This window comes from Centrocercus urophasianus, unplaced genomic scaffold (assembly GCF_019232065.1).
Source record: "Centrocercus urophasianus isolate 14NV4802_14NV808 unplaced genomic scaffold, USGS_Curo_1.0 seq_20, whole genome shotgun sequence".
Taxonomy (NCBI): domain Eukaryota; kingdom Metazoa; phylum Chordata; class Aves; order Galliformes; family Phasianidae; genus Centrocercus; species Centrocercus urophasianus.
In genome coordinates this window covers 12,040,122-12,063,092 of record NW_024884756.1, presented here as the reverse complement: position 1 = coordinate 12,063,092, position 22,971 = coordinate 12,040,122, and the positions used below count along the sequence as shown (strand labels likewise).

Genomic DNA, 22,971 nt, shown 5'->3' with positions numbered 1-22,971 from the left:
AAAAATATTTCACTAAAATGACTTACTGTAGTAGAGAATGAACAAGAATTGTCCTCTGGCAGTCTGTTTGCTCACTATGCATGCATGAAAGCCCACAGAAGCATTTTTCTTTTTGTTAGATAATTAAAAAAAAAAAATTAGTTACTGTTAAGTGTAACTTACCTCATTTTGCTGCTAATATCTGCCTTATGACTCCCTGTTTTCTAGGTCCAACGTGTATTCTCTGGTTTTTCATCTTTATGTTACCATTACATGTACTTGATTTCTGAAAAAATAATAAAAAAATTCTTAATTCTAGGTACATATGATGATACTGTGTATACATATGGGGTTATTCTAATGTTGATCAGAGTTTCAGCCATAATTTTGGTTTTATTTTGTTAAAAAACATTTGATGGAGTCAAGTTAATTCTCATGCAATACTAAATGTCAGTTCTCTTTCTCCACGTTCTAGTGGCATGTTTGAAGACAGTGCTTACGTGTACTTGATAGAACCGATGGATTTGACTCACAGTGCAGTAAGTTTATTTTGATCTGATTTTCACTTGGTTTGAGAAAGAGAGTGCTCAGGGAGTAGCAAATAAAAATTAGAGGATAAATCAGTGAATCAGTGATCTGTGTTGTGTTCATATGGAAAACAAAAGTATTTTAAAACACCTGATTGGACTTAGGACGAGAAATGTGCAGGTATGAACTGACTAACATTTTACATTGCTTTCCTTTCATTTTTCCTCTTCCTATCTGCTGTTAATCACTTAGCTGCTGGAAATGGAATAGTAAGACGTTTTCCATAGCAGGTGGCTGTGCACTGTCAAAAGGTGTCTATCCATTTGCTCTAGTACTTGAAGTGAAGAATTTATAAATTTATAGAAGGGTGAGGAAGTCATCCTTCTCACAAAGCAGTTGGATCCAAGTTGCTCTTTGATCTACTGTACTTCCAGTAAGATCTTAATGAAATAGATAATTATATCTGGGTGTAGATGTTACGTGTGTAATATGTGTGTCACTTTAATTATTCTGATCCAGCTTAGTCATATATTCAAATATTTACATGGGATTTAGGACTGTATTTATGCAAAAATCTTACGAACTATAATTATTTTTGTACTTCACATGAAGTATATCACAGCACAGCTGTTCCTAAAACTGCCTATTTATAAAATTGACTACATTTCAGACAGTAACAAAACCAGGAAGGTCTCTACATCCTGAATGGTTCGAAGGTTTGAGTGGTTTTCAGCAGAATGATTCTGTAACATTGAGTTGTAGACCGTAAGACTTTTCTACCTCACCTAGTCTGTAGGGTCTGTTCCACATGCTGTATCACAGCTCCCAAACATGCCTCACTCAGGTACTTACCAGTATATGATAATAACATAATGCTGCAGAATTCATGTCTTTTAGTGACTGTAAATATTGATTTGTAGCCCAGAGAAAGATCTGCAAAATCTTTGACTCCTGAAGCTTTCAAAGAAGGTGAATCAGCATTCAAAGGAATCACAGTTTAGCTGATCAACTCTTGGGCTGTGCAGGAAACTATATGGACACTGAAAAATGCTGCAACTGGGAAGAATGACATTTCTCAGTCTCCTCAAAAGCTGTATTACATGCTATGTGTTTAGCCACGTTAAGCTACATTTTGATGTAGCACATATTCATAAAGATTGTGAGGCTGAAAGCTGACAGTACAGACGGTGTAAATTTGTTGAAATTATACTTACAATTGTATCTGTACAGAAGTCAGAGGAGAAATTCTTCAACTGAGATACTGTCTGCCAATGCTGTTTAAGATTCAAGTGGTAGAATTCTAAATGAAAAGAGAACAGATGAATTTATTTTTTTTTTTCAAAATGCTGAAGATCAAAACAATACAGCTACAGAGAATTTTCAGTGACTAGTTTTATTTTTTTTCCTGTGCGAGATAATATCTTGGACATAGGCTTCAGGATGCAGATTATTCAGCTTGATTAACCTTAACTGTTGTGGATGCTATTTAAAACATTTTTTTCCAGAAGGAAAAAAAAAAATCAAAACCAGCAAAAATGTGCTCTTATTTCCTTCAGTTCATTATATATTTCTCTCCCAGGAGTTACAGAACAGTAGCATCCTACCCTTCGAAAAGAATTGCATGTTTTGGCAGCCTCTGTAGAAGAAGTGTTAGAGAAGAGAAGACAAGTGTCTTCTAGGGATATCAAAATGCAATAATTTGGGGCATGTCAGGCTTCTAAAGAACACATGCATTAAAAGGCTGCTTATTATTGGTGTACTCAACACTACAGTGGAACAAGCCTCTTAAAGATACCGCATTGATTAGTTTCTTGCATTTTGCTGCAATGAAGATGGTAGATTTTTGTCATCAATAGGAAACAGATCCTTGCATTTCTTCTGGGAGTGGAAGATTTCATCTAAACATGTGCTCTTTAATTTGGTTTATTGGAATCAATGATTTTGCATTCTCTAGCACTAAGGGTTTTAAAGGACACTTTTCAAACAATCTCAAAATCATCTCTGATATCCGAGTTTTGTGTGCTGGTGAATGCTCTGTGATTGCTTAGGATTGCAAACATTACTTCAAATTGCTGCTGTGTGAAATTGGTACCGTGGTTGTGTTTTGTGGAAAAGCAGTAAGAATGATGATTATTGAAATAAATGCCTTTTCACTCTACAGTATTAATTAGAAGAAAATGTTGCATGTTTTTCTTAACAGGAAAGTAGAAGTAGACCACACATCATCCAAAGAACTTCTGGAACACAAGCCTCCAAGCAGCTGCAGGACCATGGTATGGTTTTGCTTATGAGTTTTTCAATATTGGAAATAGTTGTATGTATATTGAATAATTTGAATATTCGGCTAATAGAGATATTTAAAATTGTTGATCATTTAGAAGCACTTGGAAAATAAATACTAAACTTCTTTTTTCAATAATTATTGCAATGGATCTCAGAAAAGTAACTGACAGACTTTCATCTATGAAGACCAACCAACTTTCTTCTGCAGATCATGTAATTTAATCGGTGATAGGAATGCTATTGAGGAATAGAAATGAAAGAAAACATATATCCTAAGCCCAGCCTACAATCTTTCTATCTTCCCTTGCGTGCTTTAATTCTAAATTTAGATTGCCAAGTGACTTGAGTTTTGATATGAAATACTTACTGTGTATTTTACAAGAATGAACTTTTCAGTATCAAATGTTATTCTAACTTTGGTGATCTTAATCTCTTTTTGGACTTTATACTAGCAGTTGGAAATAATGCCACGAAATTCTTAAATTCTGATTTGTACAGGGACTGAATCTAGTTCCAAATGGCCCTTTATCTCTGAACTATTGTGGCTGAAGAGAAAGAGAAGAAGGAGAGCAGTGAGTACAGATGTGACCCTTAGTTAAGAACATTTATAAAAACAAAGCCCAAACCATCCAGTTTGGATTTTGAGTTAACAGAAGCTTTAGAAAATAAATATTTCTGTAGCTTGAAATTGCTGTGTAATACAAGTATTTTTAAATTAAATTACATAAAAGCAAAACTATACATCAGTTGAACGGAAGATTAGTAATGAAAATGACTTTAGAAAGTGGGGTGAGTTTTAGATTTCAAATCTGCTTGATAAAGATTATTTTTGGATAAAATACTGCTATTTGAAGGTAGCCAATTTTATTTTCACTTGGTGTGTTAAGTAGCATGATCAAAGAAGAACTCCAAATAAGGACATCTAATTTGACTGGGTTACTGAGAGAACAAAAGTTGACAGTCCTCGTGATCTACACATGCATATGCATGAGAGCAAGAGGAATAATTGGGTTTAAGAAAAATAATTTGTATTTCTTCACTGACTTGTACAATTCGTGGCTTATTTTTGGAGGGCTCATCTATTTTTAGAAATTTTCTCTTCAATTCTGTGATGAATTGTAGCCAACGGTTCCAGCAGTTCCAGCACTTGAGATTTATTTTTTTTTTCTCTGTCTAAGTAAGGAGGGAAGCAGTGGTGACTTCTGTACTGAACCAAAAAGTAAATTCTAAACTTATTCCAAATGATGCAGCTCAGATTCCCAGCCAGTGTCAATTATCAAAGCTCACCAAGTTGGTGGAGTATTTACCATAGTAGAAGGTCTGACTCACTTTGGATAGACTTAAAACTTTACATAATATGTACAGGTAATCCTATTAAATCAGCAACTGCAGTTTTTTTGTTTTTTGGGTTTTTTTTTTTTTTTGGAAAATTCTTCCATCTTCATGATTTCTCAGAATTTCTTTAATCCATCAGGCATCTCGTGGTGTCTTTGAAGAAATGAAATATCTGGAGCTCATGATTGTCAATGACCACAAAATGGTAGGTGTATCAATTCAGCGATTCCTTGTGGTTATAATTTGTATACCGATGAACGACACATTATCAAGTCCTTTTGGGATCAAATATTTCATTTATCAGCAGCTGGTAGTGATAATACTCTAAGACGTAGGCTGTAATACCAGTACAATTTGTTTGATTCACAAAGTATTTCTTATTTGCTTAAAATGACAAAAAGGGGGGAAAAAAGTCATTATTGAGGATAAACTGGTAAAAATGAGACCAGCTGATATCTGTAATATTGCTTTCACGTATTATGCCAGGTATCAAAGTGCCATTATGATACCTCTATTAAAAATGGAAAAGAGAATTGTCAATGGAGCAGTGTGTGTTTTTAAGAGAGATTATTGTTCAGTTTCCACTTTTTGGGAATCCCATGTCTCAGTATTGAAATGTTTTAACCACTGGACTATTGGACAGAAAGTTGATTGTTGTCACTGTCATAGTCTTACATGTGAGTTATATATAATATTCTCCTTCTACCTTCTTTCTCTCAAATTTTCTGTGATTTTTTTTTTTTTTTTTTCTGCTGGAATGCACCTGCCCCGTAGTTGGTAAAAAGATATTTTTGCCTCTGTAAGACTCAGGTAACTCTGGCTCTCTCAGTAAGAGTTATGTGTATTCCCTGAGCTGTGGTTTATTCTGATGAGTACTTCTCATTTTGTGTTTTTGTAGATGCCAAACTGCTTTGGTATTCTGAAAATACGATACACGTGTTTTCAGAACTTGTCTGAAGTGATCCCTTCTTGGAATCCAGTAGCTACACTTTAGCCAGAGCACATGGCTAAAATATTAAGTATAGGTATAAATTTTTTTCTAGTAAGGAAGAACATACTGCAACCCATAGCAAGTTCCTCAGGAACAACTTGATTTTTGCCTCATTTTGAGCCTCGTTTTAAGGAAATTTAGCTTTCCCAGCTGGCCTCTTAGTATGATTGTGCTTCTCTGTGTGCAAAACCTTTTTTAAAAAGCAAATTATGTTTATGAACATTCAGCTTATTTTATTTGCAAGTTGTAACAATTTTGAAGTTTCTATACAAGCTCATTGAATCTATCATGCTGCAGTATGTTTTCCCAGTTATTTTTGGTGTTTTGGACTCTTTTGTCAGCACTGAAGGATAATGTTAAAGAGTCAGTCTCAGAGCAGGATGCAGTATTTTGCAGATAATACAACCTTTCCAGAAATATTTTACAAACTGTACAAGTACTCTGGCTTGAAAATAACATACATTTAGTCTGCATCAAATCAGCAACTTGGAGGAAACTTGCATGGGCAAGAATAGTAGGACAAACATTTATTCAACCATTTTCATTTGTAAACCTATGTGCAAGGGGAGGAGTGTTCACATGTTAGTAATATGGTAGGCATAGTAAGTAAAGTTACTGATATTTTCTTATCTTGTCTGAGATCTGCGGTTGGTACTTCTTATAAGGAGAACATTTCTGTGTCTGGTTCCTCTGCCCTTTCTTGTTAACAGACATGCTTACAGTACAACCATCCTGTTCCTTAGGCTTGTAACAGATGCTAACTGTTGCCTCCTAGCAAGCTTTATTTGTTAGAACTTGAGACCACAGACACTCGAGATGACTTGCTTCAGAATTGTCAGTGACTCAGAAGCTTATTTTCAAGGAATAAAACAGATGCACTTAAGGCAGCATTCATGAGTCTGAGTTTGTGCGGACCTTTAAGGATTTCAGTTTACCAGTAGAGGGCAGATTTCTCCTGCAGAAGATTGCATGTTGGAAGTAGTGTCTTAAACCTCTTTGAACGTTGTGTTATTAAGTGATCGATATGTCTTCTCACAAAATTGTCACTTCCTCTAGCACTAAAACCACATATAAACGTATTTAAATTGTTGAACACTTTACAAGCTGACTGCTTAATTTCTGTTTTAGGAGCGATGTTTAATGACATCAAATACTGGTATTGATTCTAATATTTAAGTAGTATTCTGAAAACAAGAAAGTTTTTAAAGCATATTATTTTAATTTTCCATTTCTGAGACAATTTGACATTGCATCAAAACAAAGATAACCAAGCAGCTCTTCCCCCATTGTTTTTGTTCTAGTATCCTGGTTCCCTAGGGAGCAAAGTGAATCCCATAACATGGCTGCTATTCTCAGTGTGCATCCTAAGCACTGATACTGCAGCTGGCAGTGAACACCTGCATCTGTTGTAAAAACAAAACCAAACAAAAAACAAACACCAAACACTTTTCTGCAGTCAAATGAATGAGCCTCAGCCATTGTTAAACAGTTTGGTGAACTTACGTTGTCTCTGTGGCATTTTGCCTGTATAAAACTAGCTTGCTTGTGCAAAAGTAACGAACTTAAAGTGGTAGAAAAAATGTTATCTGACATGGAGAAGGAAACTTTGAAGACTGCAAATCATTTTGTGTAATGCAATTTTGTTTTATAATTTTAAGGTTTATTAAGGTTTTTTGAGGTCATGAATTCATGCTTAGACACTAAGGCAGCGACTTGGAAATTCATGATCCTCGAGGTCCCTTCCAACCCTGGCCATTCTGGTATTGGGCAGAAGGGATTTGTGGGGCAGGATGTGGAAAGACATAAGCAATTACAGTGACGTGCACAGGAAATAGGAGGCAGAGCTTGTAATACAGCTCATTGAAGTCTATGAAAATGGGAATAAAGTTTGATAGTCACCTTAACTCTTTTGATACTGAAAACACATCTTTACTTTTACCATGTGTTCCCTTTTCTTCTTGTTGTCATAACTAATTGCTACTGTCATAAAAATTTGGTGCTATAGTAAAGACAGAATGCCCTTGCAAAGAGCTGCACACAAGGCAACTGAGAAATGCCTCCACTTCGGGTTTTGTAATTAATGCTATGGAATGTGGCTAGTACTGTCTGATACTTAACTCAGCAGGTTAAGCACACTTCTAATGGGTACAACATTCTCTCATTACAAGCTTACGTTTATGGGCTCTAGAGATGCAATGTAATTTTGTCTTGAACATTTGAACTCTTCTTCTAGATATGATATTTATTGTGGTTAAATGATTCTTCAGGGATTCTTGAAGATGAGATATAGGCTGTTAAGTTTTGAGTTTTTCCCCACAGTCTTTCTTAAAATATTAATTTTCCTTCCTTGCTTTAAAGTTACTGAACAGTAATAAATATTTACACTCTCACTGTGTTCTTTTTCTTCTTATAGTTCAAAAAGCATCGTTCTTCAAATGCATACACAAACAATTTTGCCAAATCTGTGGTGAACCTTGTAGATGCTGTAAGTATCTGTGTGTCTTCTGAAAACTGTATCACTGATTTTATTAGCTTAGCACTGTATTTAAAAAGTTAACGTTAGCAGTAGCAGGATTAAAAAATAAGCAGCTATAAAAATTTCATTTTACAACTCATTTCTGGTCGCAAGATAGTGTGTGGTGGATGTGTAAGGAACCACCAAATTGTTCTGGGAATTTTTCACAAGACTTCTATCTGCCTGACTCTACCTTTATCAGGGTGGATTTCAAACTTGAAGCAGTATTGGTCACTGCTTAAGAGTAAGTTTAATTGAGTTTACATTAATGAAATGCATCTAACTGTAAGTGGTTGAAGCTGCAAATTTCTTCGCTTACACACTGGGCAAAAAAACTTAAAGAACGTTCTCCTCTTTATATCTACTTAAATCTACAATTGAAGACAAAATTGCCATTGTACCACTGATACAGATAACATAGTTGTATTTTTTACAAGAAATTTTGACAGTGCATAGAGCACATGAGCTAGAAGTAAGATTTGTAGGAAAATTTGACTTTGTTGCTTTTCAGAGTTGTGTTTGCAGTGAAGGCAGGATGGATTTTTGGTAGAGATGAACACAATGACTGGTTTGTATAGCTTTGAGGAAGCAAAACAATATTTTATATTCTGTGTTTTATGTGAAGTATTGTTTGTTGAAAATTTAGGTGAGTATAATTATAATAGACAAAGTAATGGAAGTGTTTTATAATATTTTTGTGTAACCATCTGAAAATGTTAACTAATAGAAATGATGTTGTTGGTGTTTATATTGCGCATGTCCAAAGCAAAGGTGCTATCCCCATCTTCTTCTCATGTGATCAGTATTTCTAGGTATTTCTTCTGCGTTTTAACAACTATTTAACCATCTTGTCTTTCTCTGATTGTTCCTTCTGTTTTTCCATTTTTCTTTGCTGTGTGTGTTTACAGAAACATTCTGCATCTCTCCAGAGTAGAATTCAGTCACATTGTAGGAATCTTGCAAAATGTCATCCTAGTGGCATTCTCTGTAACTGGAGCATGAATTTCTGCCTTGTTATTCCTTCATGCTCCTAGGGAGTGAGTTTTATTTCTTATTGAATAGTATTCAGAAGATACTGGCTTTCAGAGATTTCAGTTACTCTGCTCTCTTTGCCACCTTTTTGTTCCTGTTCACTTCAAGAAATACAGTTTTCATCTCAGCAAACATTGATCCAGCCGTATATAATCTCAGTTCTAATTTTTATCATTTTTTCTCAAACACGTAACCATCTTCTTGTGCATGTCCTCAGCCTGCCTCCCTCACAGCAAAGCATATTAGTATTCTTTCTTCTTTAAAAGTGCTTGGATAAAACTGAGCTTGTCTGGTAGCACTCTGTCTCTTCTGTGTATGTACCTCCGTTGTTTCTGAATATTATGCACTGACATTTTTTAAAGTACAGAAAGTCTAGAGTGCTAGCTAGTGCTAGTTTGTTCATTACAAACACCACAACTTAAGGAAGGTATTGGCAGTTCTCATTGTATACCGCAGCTATGGCTTGAAAACAAGCTAATGAAAACATGTCTTTAATATGGTGACATATGGAATGACTGAGTAGCTTTTACAAATGTATAGATTAAGCAGCTAATGGATTAATTATGAAAAGCTTTTTAGATCATAACTGAGCATGTTTCAGTAGGTGTTCTTTGTGTCCCATGAAACGCTTTAGATCAGCAGGCTGTCTGTTATGGATAGAGAATATATCTTGGAGATCTGTCATTCCCTTGGTCAACAAAATGTGGCATCTTATGTCCTGAACCTAAAGAGAGCAGCTGTTTTCTTTCAGTAGCAAATACCATGCACAATGTTAAAATGGATCTTTTAAGGATGTTTTGTAATGGTTAGGGCCTGGTTGTCGTTTACTTATCTATTACTACAGGGACATTAAAATTAATGTAAAATATAATATTCTTATGTTGCTTAAGCTACATGAAGTGATGTTTTTATAAATGAAAATCAAGCTCTGTGTGGTATAAATTTTGTACTAGAGGAAGTTATTTTTGACTGAAGAACTGTCTCTGGCTTTTTTTTTTTTTTTTTTTTTTAGATCACCCTGTGTACCTTTACATTTCTACTTTGCGGATTTTTGTTCAGGTTTTGTAAGAGACTGAATTAAGTCATTTGTGAGAATTAAGTCATCGAGAATTACAGAGAACAGGGAATCACTAAAAAAAATGAAGATAATTTATTGGAATTTTTTGTTGTTTTGTTGTTGTTGTTGTTATTTTTTGTCCTGTCAATCAGAAGTTAGGTTGATATGATTGGTTGAGATGATTAACTTGCAGGAAATCCAAGGCATTACCAGCTAACTGTTTCCCCGTGTTTCCCTCCTGATTTATCCCTCTTGTCCTTCCGCTTTACTCTTACTGGCTAACTGTGCATGTCTGACCCAGTGTTCTACTCCTGTGCCTGTCCTGTCTCTGCCTTCAGATATACAAGGAACAGCTGAACACCAGGGTGGTCCTTGTTGCTGTGGAAACTTGGACAGACAGAGATCGTATTAATATTCACCCTGACCCACTGCAGATGCTTCATGATTTCTCCAAGTATCGGCAGCACTACATCAAGCAGCACGCTGATGCTGTGCACCTTCTCTCGTATGTACTGTTATACAGTGATTAAGACCATTATTGTTCTACCTACTTTTCTGTCTATTGCTTTTCTGTACCTGTCTTTTAATTACCTTTTTGCTTGTTGCTCATTACATCAACATCTGCCTGCTTTAACAAGTTATACCTATTTTTAGTGCATTAATCTATTTGTAATGCACGTAGTATGTACCATGGTCATATTTATATGTATGTATAATATAAGTGCAAAATGAAAGCTTAATGTCTTTGCAGCCTGGAGACAGTGTCACACAATTGAAATGTCTCCTGATGAGCCCTTAAGGACACTTGCTTTTCTTAATGATCTGTAAGGCACAGTGAAGAGCAGGAGAGGGCAGACTGACAGCATTATGTGTTGCCGCCAAAACATGTTTATTTACACATGTAGCTACAGTTGCATGTAATGTAAGTAACATGTAACTGCAGTTATGTGTTACTGTAACACTAGGAGGTCTCTTCCTGCAGGGATACAATAGACTCTTAACATAGGCGCTGCCTTTTTGAGGGAAGGGCAGGTTGGGCAGTTAGCCACAACATCAACCTTGGGCAACTCTATTACTTCACAGCGTAGTAAAGAGAAGGAAGAGTGTGGTTCACTGTTGAGCATAAGGATTTTAACCCTTTCCCAGCCACACTGCAGAGGGTGGAATAACAAATACTCCTCTTATTATTCATTTTTTGCTGGGGAGGATTAAGATAAAGGCTGGAGGAAATTCTTCATCCTCTGTCATAGCTGCACTGCCTTAATATAGATGCTGAAACAATACTAATTTTGTTTCTCATTAGATATGCAAGCACTGATGATGTGCACTTTAATTACTTTTATGTGTGTATTGTCTAACTTGCTGAATAGATGTTATAACTCTCTAACTGTTGTCTTGATTGTGAATCAAGATTCTTTTGTAAATGCAGAGTTTCAGCTTTTAGGAGTGACAAGTGATTAAAGACTGCTACAGGGACCTTGTCTGAATTTTTTCCTGCTTCAGTATCTGAAATCTCAAATTGCTATTAAGTGATATTTTATAAAACAGTATCTTTGTAAAAATAAACAGAATAAGCTAAATGTGGCAGCATGAGGTACCAAAGAAAGTGAAATCCATAGCTGAGTGAAAGATAAGAGTGTTCAAAGTAATAACACATCTGAAAAGGATAACAACACAAGGCTGGGGCTGACTTTCCTGAAGGTATCTGTGCATCTGATAAGATCCCGTTTTACGCGTGCATGCTGGGGTCAATTGTCAATTTTACTACTTTTGCTGTTTATGTTGTTCAAAAAACAAAAAAGTAATAGTTATGGTAAAATCTTTCCCACAGTGTTCTGAAACACTGTTATTCCTCAAAATAAAAAGTAGAGATGACATTTTTATGAGTAGCCATTTTTATTAAATGGAGCAGTGAACACTGACAGTCTAATATTATTGCACTCATATGCAAACCAAATTTGAGAATCATAGAATGGCTTGGGTTGGAATGGACTCAATATCTAGAATATCATCTAGTTCCAACCACCTGCAGCCATGCCAACCACTAAATGAAGCACTTCACTTAGCACGTCCGTATTTTAATCTGGAGTTGAAACAGAACTTGAATGGTTTTGTTTTAGATGTATCACCATTGTGAATGATCATTTCAGTACAGAATTCCTTCTTGACAGATTATAAACTGGAATACAGAATCTCAAGGTTTGAGAAGGCCTCCAAGCTGATCTAGTTTAATGATCATCCCTCTGTCACCAGTATTTCCACACAAAACCATGTCCCTCAGTACAACATCTAAATGTTTCTTAAACACCTCCAGGGACAGTGACTCCACTGCCTCCCTGGGCAGCCCATTCCAGCACCTGACCATTCTAATATCCAACCTGAAACTGGTGCAACTTGAAGCCATTCCCTCTTGTCCTATTGCTAGTTACATGGAAGAAGAGGCTGGTCCCCATCTGGCCACAACCTCCCTTTTGATAGTTAAAGAGAGAGAAGATGGCCCCTGAGGCCTCCTCTTTTTCAGACTGAACAATCCTGCTTCCCTCAGCTACTCCTTGTCAGACCTCTGTGCTCCAGACTACTCCCAGCTTTGCTGCCCTTCTCTGCTCATGCTCCAGGGCCACAAGGTCTTTCTTTTAGTGAGGGATGCAGAACTGAACACAGTACCTGAGGTGTGGCCTCACCAGAGCTGAGTACAGGAGGACAGTCACCTTCCTGCTGGCAAAGTATTCATTATTATATTTTCAGAGGAAATGTTGTTGTATTTTCTTAGCAATCTGCTCGGTTTGTTTCTGGCTGTTTTGTCTGTGGGTTGGGACTGATACTGACTGTTAAAGATAAAAATAGTGTTTTTTGGCTGACGTTTGTGTCTTACCTCTTTTTATGTCAGTGTTCTTTTTGTAAACTTATACCAACCGTTGATGTTAGATGAGCACTACTGTGTGTGTAATGTGGAAGTTTATTATTCGGTAAGTTCTTGGTGCTCAATGTTAACATGTTATGCTCACTTTATTTTTGTTTGTTCATAAGGAATGTGACATTTCATTACAAAAGGAGCAGCTTAAGTTATTTTGGAGGGGTTTGCTCTGTGACCAGAGGAGTAGGAGTGAATGAGGTAACTTTTTCTACCACTAAATTGAAGTAAAATAGAAACTTTTATAACCATAGAGTTCATATGTTTCAGTGTTCAGACTTTAAAGATCATTCATATATTAAAAAGATTGACACTTTGCAGCCAACCTTCTGGTGTTATCACTAAAGTACTGCCCACTATGCATTTTGTTTAAAAGTGCATCCCCTCTATCTTCATTTTACTCTCACTGGAGTCTGAAATTTTTTTAGCATATTTGGCAAATATGGACCAAAAATCTCAGAGTAGGATATTTGAAATATAACACCGCAATTCCTTCTAGGTTCTTTTACTGTAAGAGGTTTGGTCTTCTGATGTACTGATGATGTAGTTCTAACTTTTTTTTTAATTTAAAAGCTAAAATCGTTAAAGCTAGCTCCTATGTATTGATATTTTTCTTATTAATATTTTTAACCTCAGTGCAGTCTTAGATCTAGTATGACAATCACATGTTTTGACATGGACTAATCAAGTTATACAGTAATTAAATTGCATGTATATATATATCAAACAGACTGTTCTCTGTATGTTGACCAGTGTACAGGATTCCCCTCAGAATAAGAGAGGAGGATTTTTTCTGTGAGGTACTTCATTGTGTTCATTTTTACTGTATGCACAAATAATTGTGACTGGCTGGACAGAGTCACTTTGTGAAATACTAGCTGCATAGTAAAGCAAAATGAGCTGGCATTGTATTCATCTTTTTCTTTTTTTCTTTTTCTTCAAATGTAGTATGGCCTCCCATTAGCCATGGCACAGGAATTAGCACAAAGCCTTGCTCAGAACCTTGGAATACAGTGGGAGCCAGCTGCCAGGAAACCGAGTATGTACATGAATATGGAGCCACCTCTTGTCCTTCTTACCTCAAGCTATAAGAACTCTTTACTTTGTAATATTTGAAATGAACGTCATACTTATAACCAAAGAATGAGGAATTTTGTTTTTTGAAATATACTCACCAATATTCGAGTTTAACCAAGTGAAGATCTCTAGTGTAGCACTTGTTTTGCAATGACCTCAGCAATGTCTTGAGTTAGGAGGTTAAATTAATAATCAGCGTTCAAATGCATTGTGCAAAAACACTGCTAGCTTAAAAACCATAGACCGGACCTAAAAAGAAACAGAGAAAAACCGCCTTACTTCAGATGAAGAAATTGAAGAATCTGTAACCTAATGACATTTGCCCAACTTGGTATCTGGCTGCTTCACGTCTACAAAATTAGCTTGATGTGGCCCTGACGCATTACAAAAGCTGCTGCAAAAGTCATTTTGGGGGCCAAAGAAATTAAAGCAATTTGGTTATGTTATCTCTTTGTTCCTTCTGTAAAACTGAGTAATAAGAGTGACTTGATTTTAGAATCACTTCAGAAATCTATGAATTAGGACACAACGTGAAGGGAGCAGTTGTAAAATCACTGTTACTGTGTGTACTCACACTGCCTGTGCTGAGAGCACATGGGGAAGAATCTTGCCCGCTATGTTTAGCATTCTAAACTGCCTGAAACACTGTGTTAAAAGTGTGCACTTTTATATGATGGGAAAGGACCACGTTAATTTTAAGTATATTAATATTTCTTCAGTTGGTCTGTTTTTTAGGGCTGTATAGCCAAGCAGTCTGTTAATTTTTGAACGATTTGTATAATTAGTCATGGTCCAGTTTATTGTGAGTACTTTATTTTTATTGCAAGGGTATTTATAACTGCTTTCCTTTTCTGTTGTATTTTGATCTTGTCTGAGAAGAGTGTGACTGCACTGAATCCTGGGGTGGTTGCATCATGGAGGAAACAGGGTACGTCATTACTGTCAGTAACTGAGCGCTCCGGAATGAATTCATAGTTTGCATTCTGACATTAACGTTTATGTACTGGACATTGTCCGTGTGTTTTAGTACTGATAAATGAAAACCTGGAAGAGATTTACAGTACAAAAAATGGTATGATCCCTCTGCCCCCTTCCAGTTGATATTTCAAGGCATTTACTCAGCTGATTCTTTGCTATTTTAGGGTATATCATTCCAGAAAATTCTCCAAGTGCAGCATAGCAGAATACAAAGAATTTTTACTTCGTGGGGGAGGTGCCTGTCTTTTCAACAGGCCAACAAAGGTAATAAACGTGTTGGTAGTCACTACCTCTGCTAAACATAGTGAAAATGAAATTGTTCCACTAAAACATCTGTTCTCGGATTTATTAAAACATCCGTGTGCAGATTTTCTTGAGGCTACTTGTGGTTAACTGGATGTTCACTTCCATAGCATTTAAAAGTAACCTTAAGAGGAATCATATAATGTGTTTTCTATTAATTCCTAATTTTGCAAATAATGACAAACCTTGCAGTTGATTTGCATAGCTAGACACACATCACTTTAGCATAAAGGCACTGCCTGTTAAGCTGGAAGTAGTGCAAAATAAATCCAGAAGTGCATGCTCTACGTTCACTCAATTCTTGAGCTTTTTGCTTGATGTTACTGAAAGGAATGAATCTACTTCTTAGTTTGTTAATTGGCAAATAAATAGTTTACTGCATATAGACAGCAGCAGCTTCTGTTTTTACTGAAGTTCATTTCATTGCTGATGTAAAATTAACAAAATGTGATTTATAATTATTTCCTTATACCATCCATCCATTTTTGTCGTTAAAAACTCACCAAGGTCATATTTTTTTCTATGGTGACGCGAGCATGACATCCCTCTAAAGCAGCCAAGTAGTGTAAAAATGCTCCATTTGGCACTTTTTTCAAATCAGTAATTAATACTCTGTTTAATCATGATGTCAAACTTGCTGTCCTTGTGGAATTCAGCATCACATGGCCCATTAGAGTGTGTTTTCTGTGCTACGTAAAACTACCTTGCACAGTTTACTAAAAAAATTTGCTTGTTGGTGTTTTTTAATCTTTTCCTCAAGTAGCAATTTTTGCTTACAGAATAAGAATGTAAGGATTAGAGAAAAAAGTAAGTAGAGAGAAAGGAAAAAGTGTTTTATCTTTTGTGATTAAAATAGGATAATTTTCTAGTAGGGCAATATGTAGTAATTATCAAATTGACTGCATGCAGAATAAAAATGTGGTTTACTTGGGTAAAAGTGGCCCCAACAATGGTTGAAATTCCCTTTATATGTTACCTGTGTTAGTGTTTTGCAGCCTTGAAATTAAAGGAAATAACAGGGGGGAAAAAAAGTTGTATGTCATTTTTTAATCTCATAGTTTGGAGGTAGAAGTCAGGTGGAAAATAGCATGTTTAACTTTAGATTAAAACATGCTCATGTTAAGCAGTCAGCATGATGCTGACTTTTAAGTTTTGGATGCTAGCTTTTTAGTTTGGCCCTGATGTATGTGTATGTGCTTTTTGTTTCTTGCAATTCTCTGACCCTTTTGATTATCTTACCAGCTGCAGGCCAAATAACCAGGTCTGTTCAATGGAAAACTGAATTTCAGGTTCTGAATAGCAGATCTTGGTGTTTCCACAGGAGCATAGGAGTGTCAATGGCTTACAGAGAGGAAAAAACAAAGAAAGAAATAAAAAATCAATTTTCTGTATTGACATTGCTAGGCAAGAAAGTACATGTGCTTACTGTTTCACTATACTTTTGATTTGGCACCCAAAACTGTGTGTTCTATTGATTATCCATGTAGTTTGTGCTTTCTTTCCTTTAAATGAGGCATTAGTGTTCCCTCTGTTTATTCTTTAAGGAGTTTTAAAGCAGTTTTATGTGATTAAGCTCTGGTCAGCTCTGGCTGACTTCACCTGTAATAACCCTTACCGTTTGCAGGAAGTATCAGGTTGTTATTGGCAGTAGATATTCTGAGAGAGAGAACAGGGAGTGTGTGGAGAGTTGTAAAATGGATATATGAGTGAAAAATGTAATAAGAATAAACTAGTTAAATACTGTAACTGAGAAATGGGTAAGAAGATGTAAATTAAAAAAAAATAAAATCAGTTATACCTATGATGGCTTATTGCACAGTGTCCTAACTGCCTATTAGAACAGCTGAACTGAAGAACATTCACAGGGCCTTGAAGTTTTAGCCCAGTGCTGTGCATAAAGGCTGACAGGAATTTTGATTTTACGTTATAAAAAAATCACACTTGTAGTTATCCTTAGATTTTCATCTACTATCGAAAAACACAGTTTAATTTGTGAATTACAAAGTTATTAATAGTTATTAATTGTTATTAATTGGGTTGTGGTGCTCTTTTGCTTTCAGCTCTTTGAAACTACTGAGTGTGGAAATGGTTATGTAGAAGCAGGAGAAGAATGCGATTGCGGTTTTCGAATGGCAAGTAAAGAGTTGCACATAATTCTCACAAAATACATTAAGTTAAATGATTGGTAAGAGAGGAGGAAAGGTCTTGGAAATTGACCTGTTTTGCCTTTTGCTATGAAACAACTCAGTGGAAGGACTACATTAAACATCATCTTCCAATGAGAATGAGTGAGTGCAAAGCTGAGATCTGACCTCAGCTGTCTTCCTGTCCTTTTGTTGGAAAGGACATGCTGTTTCCTCATATATTCTGTAGAATCATTTACCCCTTTCCTTTCCTTGGACACTGTGCCTGCAGTGTTAGGTTCCTCGCTGGTGTGCTGGAGAAAGGTGTTTGCATTCAGACAATATGAGGAAGCTGTTGTTCTCTTCTCTAATCCAGAATTATTTAAGATCTGTTTTGCAAAAGTTTGCCCTGTAGCCTTGAGTCCTAGTTCTGCTCTTTTAACATAGCTACGCATGGTTAGTCTTCTTAATTGTTTTTCTGCACTGTGCTATGCTGCACCTGTGCCGAGGTTTCAGAAGGTATGTATCTCCTTACTGCAATAGCATGTATGCCACTGTTTTCCCCTTGCTTCACTATCTGAGCATTACAAAGGATTCTTCCACCTTATAATTTCAAGTTGTCAGTGCTGATTTTTTTGTGCTGGTACATGATTGTTGGAAAGATTGGGAAGAAAAAATTAATTTAAATAGAAAACTAAAAAGACCACTTAATATTTTCTTCAGGAATGCTATGCAGACTGTTGTAAGAAGTGCTCTCTTTCTAATGGAGCTCACTGTAGTGATGGACCCTGCTGTAATACATCGTGTCTTGTGAGTATTGTTGTAGTTTGCTATTCTTCCCAATTGTGATTTACAGTCTTTAAAAGGTGAAGAAACTGAAATCTTTTTCATCACTTGGAAATAGTTATTGAGAATGTGTTCTGATCTTAGCCAAAAACAAACAAACAAACAAAAAACCCCACCACAAATATATATGAGCAGTAAAATGAGCATTCATTCCAAACTGGAATTTTCCATTTTGCTTTTACCTAATCTTATTATATTCTTCATTTTCTAGTTTTTTCCACGAGGCTATGACTGTAGATATGCTGTGAATGAATGTGATATTGCAGAGTTCTGCACGGGAGATTCTGGCCAGGTATGTAAGGAGCTTCTGTGCTCACACTGTTGATGTTTATTTGCAAGAGAAAAATCCAGACTAACAAAATGCAGCATTGTGTGCTCACAAATAACTGTGCTGGGGGAGAGAGAGGAGACTGTTTTTTTCATTTGGTCCTAACAAAATTTGTTAAACATAAGTACACAAACCATTAGAAGCTCAGTAAATAAATATTAATTAAAAATATAGCAGACTCAAAATATGATTTTTCTTTTAAAACTTACGTGAGGGTTTTGGTATAGCTTTTATCCCAGACATCCTCCTGTACTCTATAGAATAAGTACTGAGAATATACTGCACATGTGAATAGGTTCAAAGGCAGTAACAGTAAGATTTTAAGAGATTAAACGGTTTGAAATGCAATTATGTAAAATGTATACACTTACAACAAATTGGGACTAAAATGCTATCTTTTTAAGAGTTCACTTGTGATAATTTTAAAAGTTCTATGCATTTCTGTTGAAAATACTTAACTAGTAAGCTAAGCTGCCAAAAGGTTGGGTTCTTTAAGATAGTCAACACTCAGCACATCTTCTATTTGCAAAGTAGTTTTGGTTGGTTAGGTCATACGTGTTCCTTTTCAGTACTGCAAATTTTGCTTCAGGATTACGTAAGAATGTCTTAACTCTGCTGCAGTCATCTACTGCAGTTCTTAGCGTTGAAGAAATAAGATTCAGGGTAGATCGCGTGGTTCTTTGTGTAATTATAGATGATGATACAATCATAGTAACATTTGAGGCATTCACACTTACAGATTTCGTTGTAAGCCTTTCATTCTGTAGATGGAGGGTTTCTTTATCTAGAACAGCTGCTCTGGAAGTATTGGCTGTGATGTATGTTGCAGCCCTGTACCCTTTTCAAACCTTCACTGATCTCTTTTTGATGAAGAAAAGCACCGAGTCTGGTCTACTCTTAGCTTTAGTAATCTGAGGCTTCTGGAGCTAATGAATTCTTCATACCAAAATTTTCCAGTGCCAAGAGAATGTGACAGTATGATCATAATAAAACACGTCTTGAGTCTGTGGGGAAGTAGGCTACAACTGATTTCTCTTAATGGCACTGAAATGAATGCAGTGGAAATGTTGCACGAGCGAACGTATCCCCAAATATTAGCTATCAAATATCCTGTTCATGAATACATTTGTTTTGATTTTTATTTTGCCCCAGCTCCTTAATTTCTTCTGGGGATATGCAGGAAGTTAGAATCAAGTCTCGTTTTCGTGGCTCAGGAAGTCAATTTCTTAGTTTTTATGAACAGCTATGAAAATTCCTGCAGTGATTACATTACCTACTTCCTTTGTATGGTTTGCGTATTTGAGACCATGCAATCTCTATATGTCATCTTCTAATGTATAATCTTTCCTTTTTTAAGTGTCCACCAAATCTTCATAAACAAGATGGATATGCTTGTGATTCTAATCAGGTATGTGATGTTCTAAAACCCCTGCACATCAACTAATACAAATCAACCAAATACAAATTTTCTTTGTTTTTTCTCTTAAAACCTGTCTTCTGTATTTATGCATAGATATTTGCCTTTTGGACATTGATGTTTTTCGTGCATTATACACTCCATGAATAGTACCAACTTTAGCTTGAGCAGAATCTGTGTGGTATCTGCATTTTGAATGTAGATATATAATCCATGTAGATACGTTCTGTATGACTCTGTAAATGAGAAGTATAAAGTAGCTGCTGAAATTGCTGTGCATCTTAGGCATCAACCAACTTTGAGAATCTGAGCAAAAATGTGTACTCCATCTATTCCAACTCATGAAAACTTGCACATCCCAAGATGTGGGTGAAGAATAAAATCGGACATTTTGTCAGGGGTGGGAAAGGAAAGGCGAGTGCTCAGTTCTCATTGCTAACCTGTTGTGTTTTGTTTAGGGACGTTGCTATAACGGTGAATGCAAGACAAGAGATAATCAGTGCAAATATATCTGGGGATCTAGTAGGTTGACTTTTCTTACCTTAAACATACTTTATTTGCAGTTAATTCTTGTCTTTGATTGTATGTTTACTTTTTGTTCTCCCTGCTGTAAGTGTAGGGTTTCTGTAGGCTGCTGTGTGAAACTGACGTGATTGCCAAGTGAAATTTCAAGTTGCACGCTTATTTGGCAGTGATGACAATGAGACATGGATAGAACAGTAAATACTTAACCCTCATGGGGTTAGATGAGATTAGCAACTTCAAAACAGTGTTACGGGGGGGAGGAAAAGTGGGTTTGAGGATGTCTGTTTTTTTTTATAGATCCTGACAGTTTTTGGTTGTTCTTGTTGCTTTCTTTTTAATGACAGTTGTCAGTTCCCTTATCTTAGCACTGGTTTCATGCTAAAACTGCTTCTTCTATCATTATTATCTCATCCTGTATTCAAGAAAGTTAATGCAGTAGTATAAATTTAAATATCCATATCACAAAATTAAGTCCAGATGTGTTGGATAAACTTGTATTTGTGGACTATGCAGCTGACAGAGGATAAATGTTCTGTTCAATGACTTTGAGACAGTTCAGCAGAGGATATCCTGGACTCAAGGACTGAATGTTTTCTTGCATTCCATCTAAACAAACATAGCTGCAAATGCTGATGCTCCCTACTTGAGACTGAAGAATCTTTGCTTTTTCAGGGGACGAGAGGGGAGAAATATAGCTTTAACATTTCTTGTCTATCTTAGCACAATATAAAATATGCTATATAGGTGTAAAATTGGATGGAGATAACATTTTGTTTGTGTTCTGATGCCTTTTTATGTGTTATGCTGCCCTCTGATGCTTATTTTATTGATAATATTAAAAACAATAGAAGTTTTGTTAATTTGCATCTCACATGTTTATATTTCTATCATTTGTTTTGTTTTCTGTACATGTGATTTTACTGCAAATGACTCTTATTTACCCTTTTTTTGTTGTTTTCTGCAGTGGAAAAAGTTAGATTAATGTTATATGCAAATGTTAAGAAGTAAACAAAATTAGACTACAGATAAATCCAAGTGAAGAAAACAATACAGTCACTGAAAGGATTGATTTTTAGAATAGTTCCAAGCAGATTGTAAACACTGAGGATTACCTTAGAAAAGCCATTTGTAGGTAGTGTTGGTGTGTTTGGTATTCCCATACCAGAAAACTGCTGCAATAAAATATTGTGCAGACTTTCATAACCTGTGAAATTCCTTTTTTTTTTTTGTTCATCAACAGAGTCTTCAGGATCTGACAAATTTTGCTATGAGAAGCTTAATACAGAAGGCACAAAAAAAGGAAACTGTGGAAAGGATGGAGACCGATGGATTCAGTGTAGCAAACAGTAAGTTTGGCTTAGTAGAGCTGATTTCTGTCAAAAAGAAAGATTAATATTGGTGTATTTTTTACTTTTTCATCAGTAATTCAGCAGTGTTTTGCATTATTTTGAATCTTCTCCCCTTCACAATGTGTGCAGCTTGAAAAAGTACCATAGGTGTTTCTGAAGAATCCATGTGTGACTCAGCAATATGCTTTTAAAGAATTCCAGGTTTAAAAAAAAAAAAGAGTATAAAATAATTTCAATGTTCTCAGAGAAAGTAGGGGCTGAGGCAGCAAAAAGTCACACTTTTATATCCAAATGCCTGAGATTTGGTGTATGTATAAATACTTATAAAAAAAATCCACAAATAAAGAATGTACTTTACCAAAATTAACACACGCGCTCTGCACATTATTACTATGTTTCTGTTTTCCTGCAAGTGAAATAAAAAGCAATTAAAAATTCAAACTTCACATTAATGAAGAATGTTGAAGATGTTAAATGTACAAAAATGTGATGTAGCCTGGTGTTACGAAGCTGTGTACGGTTTGGTTCCTTTCCATTGTAGTACAGAACGTGGATGAGTTGTTGTTCACGTGAATGTGATATAAATATTGCTCACTGGCACATTGCAATGCACGCCTACTTGTTTCTGCCTCTTGTCAGTAGTACTGTAGTTCCAAACTTATACTCCGAATGTCTGCTGTCTGGCTTATGGCAATGTATTACCTACTGTCATTAGCAGCATTGTATCTAGTCTTTCTTTTTTGGCAAGTCTACTTCATAACTCTTCTGTTTTTGTTTTTGCAGCGATGTTTTCTGTGGCTTTCTGCTCTGCACTAATCTTACTAAAGTTCCACGAGTTGGTCAAGTTCAAGGAGAAATTATCCCAAATTCTTTTTATCATCAAGGACGAATAGTAGACTGCAGGTAAAAGATACTGCAGTGTTTCAAGATGATTTTGCTCTGTCAAATCTAGTTAAATGAAGATAAATTTATAAATATATTATTTAAAAATAATTGATATCTTACAGTGAAATTATTACTCTGAGTGGTATTTCTTGTGACTAAGAGAAAATATTTCATATTTAAAAAGGGTGAAAAGTGGGCTGCCCTCTCAACCCTTCTATCTGGACTCCACAGTAGTAAAGTTGCGTGGTTGAGAGTTTGATGTTCAGCATTATATTTTTCTGGAAAAAAATAATTGTAACTGCCAAAGACCCATAGATTAAAGATAATATCTGCAGAGAAATAACTGTACGAAAAGTGATGGTTGAGAGAAAGGGAATTGTGAAGAGTGGTGACCAGGTAAGATCTTAAGCTACGGTTCATTTAGAGGGCAGGTAAATAGGTTTTAGTTTACTGTGCACACTACTGGATTTATATTTTAAAGATATCGTCAAAATTACTGTCATGCAGAG

At 35.8% G+C, this 22,971-nt stretch overlaps 1 protein-coding gene across 7 annotated transcripts in view; it reads left to right on the top strand.

The window, feature by feature from the left end:
• ADAM23 (ADAM metallopeptidase domain 23) overlaps positions 1–22,971 on the top strand; it is a 64,608-nt gene that overhangs the window by 21,190 nt on the left and 20,447 nt on the right. For all 7 annotated transcript variants that reach the window (XM_042822125.1, XM_042822121.1, XM_042822123.1 and 4 more), the window contains 17 exons: positions 455–518; positions 2,708–2,780; positions 3,289–3,362; positions 4,265–4,330; positions 7,530–7,601; positions 10,059–10,225; positions 12,748–12,832; positions 13,580–13,670; positions 14,588–14,636; positions 14,851–14,950; positions 17,050–17,121; positions 17,836–17,922; positions 18,170–18,250; positions 19,644–19,694; positions 20,162–20,225; positions 21,469–21,574; positions 22,361–22,480. In XM_042822125.1, coding sequence (XP_042678059.1) covers positions 455–518; positions 2,708–2,780; positions 3,289–3,362; positions 4,265–4,330; positions 7,530–7,601; positions 10,059–10,225; positions 12,748–12,832; positions 13,580–13,670; positions 14,588–14,636; positions 14,851–14,950; positions 17,050–17,121; positions 17,836–17,922; positions 18,170–18,250; positions 19,644–19,694; positions 20,162–20,225; positions 21,469–21,574; positions 22,361–22,480 — 1,422 coding nt within the window. The remainder of the gene's footprint in view (positions 1–454; positions 519–2,707; positions 2,781–3,288; positions 3,363–4,264; positions 4,331–7,529; positions 7,602–10,058; positions 10,226–12,747; positions 12,833–13,579; positions 13,671–14,587; positions 14,637–14,850; positions 14,951–17,049; positions 17,122–17,835; positions 17,923–18,169; positions 18,251–19,643; positions 19,695–20,161; positions 20,226–21,468; positions 21,575–22,360; positions 22,481–22,971) is intronic.